We start from the raw sequence: 5,559 nt of genomic DNA, 5'->3' as shown, positions 1-5,559 counted from the left end.
TACATGTCAAGTGGACAGATACAACCACCACCGACCCAACTATATGTGAAGTACATAGTGCTGGTAGATCTATCCTTTTCACACTAGACAAATCTTTGGGTTGACCCGGGGTTGACGCAGGGTTGAACACACGCAGCATTTCACGCTTGAACAATTTCAACCCTGCGTTAACCCTGAGATTGATTTCGCCCTGGTATGAACTCAACCCTGCTCTAAACCAGGGTTGAGATTTTCAACCCGGGTTTAAACTCTGATAACCCTGAAGTTCCTTAGAAGTACAAAACAAACATTTAGCAAGAGTGGCATCACGACAGAGAAAAACATTTGTGCATTTGTTCTTGAGAACATTTCAACTTTCGGTACGGACTATGGAAAAACTGCAAGGCACACTTCAGAAAGTACAATGAAATAAACGGTACTGCAGAGAAGTAGTCAGTGACAGAGTAATCACAAGAGAATCACAAGTCATTCAGTCTCAGTTCAAAGCACAAGCTATTCAAATGAACTGTGCAAAGGTATTTTTTTTGTCATGGGTCATTGGATGAACTTGTCATTTAATATGACAGACTTGTGATAGACTTGTGATGGACTTTTGATGGACCTCTGATAGACTTGTGATGGACTTGTGATTTGACTTGTGATTTGACTTGTGATGGACTTGTGATGGACTTGTGATGGACTTGTGATGAACTTGTGATGGACTTGTGATCTGACTTGTGATAGACTTGTGATGGACTTGTGATGAACTTGTGATGGACTTGTGATGAACTTGTGATGGACTTGTGATCTGACTTGTGATAGACTTGTGCTAGACTTGTGATTTGACTTGTGACGGTAATGACTAGAGCTCTGCAGATCAAGCTTGGTGTTCACTTGTCCCATGGAACCAACCCTTGGTGGGAGGGTCTAGACGAAGTCCCTCGCCGGAGCTGGGTCTGGGGATTACCAAGCTCAGATTCGTGAAGAGCGTGGAACTTCCAGGCAGCAGCGATAGCGTTGATCTGCAGGGATGAAGAAAACAGGCTTGTTTCATGAGACAAATGTCCATTTTTCTTACCGTTGATAAAACGTTTAAAAAAATGTCCATTTTCTGCACATCCAATTCAACACCCACTGGACTTCTTCCACTACATACTTGCTGGGAATTCATCTATCAAAGTCCCAAAATGTGTCGGAGAGGGGCGAATCCAGCTTTGGCTTGGGGGGAGGGGTGTTTTAGCTATCAAGGAAAGGGGGGTTAGCACGATTTTCCTATTTTTTGCCGCCCAAAAGGGGGTTGGGGTTGTTAGCTTTAACCCCTGCCCCTGCCCCTGCCAGGGATGGGTAAGGGGTTGAGTGGGTAGAAATAAAGCCACGAAACTGTTTTGGTTAAGGGTGGAAGTAGAGACAGGCTTGACAAATACCAACAGGCAAGCAGAGAGACGGACAGACAAACAGAATTATAGACCCTCCCAGAGAACAGAAATGACTTACAGGAATGATTTGCTGCGCTTCGTTCTCCCTCTCCAGTTGCTTCAACTCGTTTGGAGCCAGGAGGGCCAGCCGTATGTGCCTGACCACTGACTGGATGACCTTCTGAACAGGCTGGTGTGTGACTGCCTGCAAATCGGACAAAAATACACTCGACATCTTCAAAGGGACGCAAAATATGGTGTAGGATGCAAGACTCATTTTAAGGGCTTGATTTTTTTGTATTTGATTCGAGGCTCAATGCAATGGAAGAAAGTTTTGGCAAGTTTTCCCAGAGAGTTCATGTTGATACTGACAACACCTTTCCAGATATCCTTACCCCTCCACACTTTGTTTGAGATTAACCTTCCCAGAACCGTCTAAGTCTACCAGCTTTTTAAAGGATTCGGCAGGATTGCAGGAGGTAGAGCCTAGTCACTATATTTTCACATAGGGTTTGATAGCCCTAGAAAGTTTAATTTTGAAGAATGGACCATGGACATCCTTCAGAGTGAAGGATGTTTGGCAAGTAAGAAAAATCCCTAGCAAAACTGCATGAGGTCTAAGAGTGAGCTGGCTTTCCCAGATGAGTATCTGAACGCAGTCTGGAATAGTGGTACAGGAGTAGTAAGGCTTCATCAGTCCCACAGTTTTTGTGCAGCCCTCCCCAACAACTTAAATTCTGACCAGAAAACTGGTTGATGGATTCACAAACTTTATAACTTCTGAATTGGTTTTTAAACCCCTACTGGATTGGTTTAGAATATTGAGGGGATGAGCTTCACTTACTGAGTTGGCTGCTGCCCACTCTCTCACGGCCCTTATGATGTCCAGTTCATCCGCCGTCAGCTTGGAGCTCTGCAGGATGCAGCACACTGCTTCAGGGGATAACTCTAGGAAACCCCTGGTCTTGAGAACATTCTGCGTTACAATCGGACGATGACAAGATGTCAATTCGATAAGAGCGATTCGTCCTTTTTATAAAGGAGCTGTTAACACAGGTGTCCCAAGACAATGTTAAATGGGGGGGGGGGGGGGGGGGGGGGAAGGGGTTTGCCAGCATCTGACAAAAAGGGGTGCTGTTCAAAGCAGACAGGACTGTCAGTGGAGTGTCATGGCCTAGCGGTTAAGAGCACCGGACTCATGCTCTGGTGTTTCAGAGGCAACAGTGGCGTAAGTCCGAGCCCAGGTGGACACTTGTGTCCTTAAGCAAGGCACTTAACCATTATTGCTTCGTCTTTCAGATGAGACGTAGAGCCGTAGGTCCCGTGTGTTGTGTAATACAATGCATGTGAAGAACCCAGTGACACTAATCGTTAAGAGAAGGGGTTTGCCCCAGTGTTTCTGGCCTCCTGTTAAACTCCCACACCGAGTATTTAGGAGAAGAACCAACCAAGAACCAACCAGGAACAAAGACTGGGCATTATCCGACTGAAATTATCTGGTGGTGCTTTTCATGCTGGCAGACACATAACTTGCAGACATACACAATTTTGAAAACAAAAAATTGTATAGCGTGAGAGGGGGTTGACACCCCCATCCAACCCCAATCCAAGTAGATTGGGGTAAGATTGAAGGGGAAAGACCACCAACCTGAGTGTTCTTATCGATGAAGCTCAGCGCTTTGGTCTTTAAGTCTTCCTGTCCGTATGAGACGGCCGCCTGCACGGCCTCGCAGCAGGAGTTGACCGACAAGTTGTCAATCAGGAATCCCACGCACACCTTCCGCAAATCATCCAGGCCGTACTCAATAGAACAACTCAGAACCTCAAACGCCTGCATTGTATAACAAAGACAGAGAACGGACAGGTCAAAGAAATGCCGTTATTTCAGAATTACGGTCACTTTTCTTGGAAACCACAAAGTGATGCGCCCTTCACAAGAACTGAAAGTATCTTTTTGGTCATTCCAAACTAAAAAATGCTGAAATTTTTGAAAAGTTGTCACCAACTCAGATTTTGATGTAACTTTTTAAAACATAGGTCTCGGACTAGAGCTATGTGCATTGGCATGCCCTAGTCCGAAAATTTGGGACTATCAATACTGTGTATGAGAGTCCCAAAACTTAAGATATTGAAAACATGCAATACAAGAAAATAGACTGGCACATGAAACAACCAGTCCAACACCCCTTTAGTACTGCATCAGCCAACTGTGTCAAAAGAAACATCTGGTACCGGTCTCTATTTCTTCACATTCTCATAGTCATGCCACCAGACTACTGAAGGGTCAATCTTTTCAAAAAGTTGGGCATGTACCAGTCTAGTCTTAGGCCTCAAATTCAAACTACTTGGCTTCCCTCTCAGGTGCAAAATGTTGAAGAAAAGTCTCCTTAAAAACTGAATTGAGACCTCAAACTTGGCTGGTGAAATATACTGAGGACCTTGTCTTTGCCTCATTAAAATTTTGGAGAATTTTGTTGGCTAAAGAGTAGGTAAAGTTGGCCTGATTTTGTTTTGCATGTTTTTCTGCACTCAAGCGCCCAGTCTGGGTATACCCTTAGGTAAGCACTGCGTCTACAAATTTCACACAATTTTTTTTGCACAGAATGCTGATCATGTGCGCAGAATTTTATAATCAGCAGGGCCATGAAATAGGGTCCCAGACTCCTGGTCAAAAAATATTTTGGAAAAGTTTACATTTTTGACATTCAGCGTGACGCAGTTGGTGTAGATGAACTCCAAGACAGTCAGGAAGACGTCCGGGTCCACATCGGACATGACGTAGGGGGTTTCCTCCTTGTTGTTCCGGTCGGCAAACATCGCGCGGAAGACCTCACAACGGGACGCCAGGATGCAGCGATGGGCGCGGACCTGCTTGCGGGAATCCCCGACGATGAACTTGATGTCGCTGTGGGTGAAAAAAGGCCAAAAAGGTCAAATATGATTATATATAACGACAGCATGATAGTAATAAATATGTAACAGTATAAAATATGATGTACTTCTTAATGAGGCATGGCAATCAGAGAACATAGTGGCTATTTGTTACGGCAGCTTAACGCATGTTTCATCTGCTATTGTTACGGCATTGCAAAGACACCATTGGAAATCTATAATTATTACTGCTCTACCAATCAGTGTACTTGGGTAGCTTGATTGGTTCAATTCTTAACTACAGTACCATGCCGAAGGAACCGGGATCAAATGTGTGCTTGCCTTTTTTTCCCCTTTTATTATTGTAAAGGGCCTAGTCATTTACCTTTGTTTTGTTTTTTTCTTGAAGTAGATTTCACTTTCTTCTTCGTAATCCCTGGGTTTGGAGGATTTATTTCGAGGATTTTTTTTTAAAGGGAAATAAACTCCGAGATCCGTTCAGATGACAGTCCGGTTCTAAGAGCCAAAGATTCTGACATTGAACACTATTAGGTCAGGGAGCCTGACGGTCGACTGCCGTAACTATAGCCACTAAGATCAGAGAAAGCACCGGGCAAATATCCACTGCCACTGTACTGCCGTGCAACCAATTGACTCGAGCTCGACACAAAAACTGACAGTGACACAGTGACACAAAATGTCCTACCTGAAGTCTTTACTGTTGATTAATTTCTTCATCTGTTTGGCGAACGGCATAGCATCACCTTTCAGGTATCTTTCCTTTGCCATTTTTAATTTAAATCTATAAAAAAAACCCGCAACTTAGTTAAATTCCTGGCCCTTGCGGTGCCTCAGTCGTGTTTCGTTAACTTTCGTAGTTTCGTTGCCACGCCAGTCTGGTTCCTTTGTTTTCCTGACGCAATGATTACGAGTGCATGTTACGGCGTCTCGGTACCAGACAATAATTGAGACACTATAGAGGGCGCTTTTCCCATCCACTGGTAGCTAGCTGGCCAGCTAGCAAGCACCCCCCCCCATCACAATCCCTTTTAATTCAGTTTTAATGTTATTTAAATGATTATTTTACACGTTACCTGCCTTAATACAATTGAAAAAAAAACCCCTTTACCCTGTGGTCTTAAAATCAAGCATTTGAAGTTGGCGACTTTCGTTGTTTTTTTAAAGGGCCGGGGCAGTTAGTTTGGTACAATTATCATGTTAATGGTTACTTTAACGAAATACCCAGACGCGCACGAATGGGCGTTAATCGGTGGGGAATTTGGGGAATATTTTT

General features: G+C 44.0%; 1 protein-coding gene across 1 annotated transcript; it reads right to left on the bottom strand.

Annotated features, from left to right (window-relative positions):
• Nucleotides 1-712: 712 nt before the first annotated feature.
• On the bottom strand, nt 713-5,174 carry LOC119722487 (BTB/POZ domain-containing protein 19-like). The gene is made up of 6 exons (XM_038192635.1): nt 4,972-5,174; nt 4,089-4,299; nt 3,043-3,225; nt 2,239-2,370; nt 1,474-1,599; nt 713-1,001 (listed from the first exon to the last, which is right to left on the bottom strand). The coding sequence occupies exons 1-6, from the start codon at nt 5,052-5,054 to the stop codon at nt 870-872; spliced, it is 867 nt and encodes a 288-aa protein (XP_038048563.1). The 5' UTR covers nt 5,055-5,174; the 3' UTR covers nt 713-869.
• Between the last annotated feature and the right edge of the window lie 385 nt (nt 5,175-5,559).

The sequence above is a fragment of the Patiria miniata genome, unplaced genomic scaffold (assembly GCF_015706575.1).
Source record: "Patiria miniata isolate m_02_andy unplaced genomic scaffold, ASM1570657v1 HiC_scaffold_15, whole genome shotgun sequence".
Lineage (NCBI taxonomy): Eukaryota > Metazoa > Echinodermata > Asteroidea > Valvatida > Asterinidae > Patiria > Patiria miniata.
This window is presented reverse-complemented; position numbering and strand designations above follow the sequence as displayed.

Excerpts from the sequence above, each read along its gene's own strand:
- LOC119722487 (XM_038192635.1), bottom strand. The coding sequence starts at position 5,054 with ATGGCAAAGGAAAGATACCTGAAAGGTGATGCTATGCCGTTCGCCAAA. Across the intron at positions 4,300-4,971 it reads ATCAACAGTAAAGACTTCAG|CGACATCAAGTTCATCGTCG; the intron begins GTAGGACATTTT and ends TTTCACCCACAG. Across the intron at positions 2,371-3,042 it reads TCATCGATAAGAACACTCAG|AATGTTCTCAAGACCAGGGG; the intron begins GTTGGTGGTCTT and ends ATTGTAACGCAG.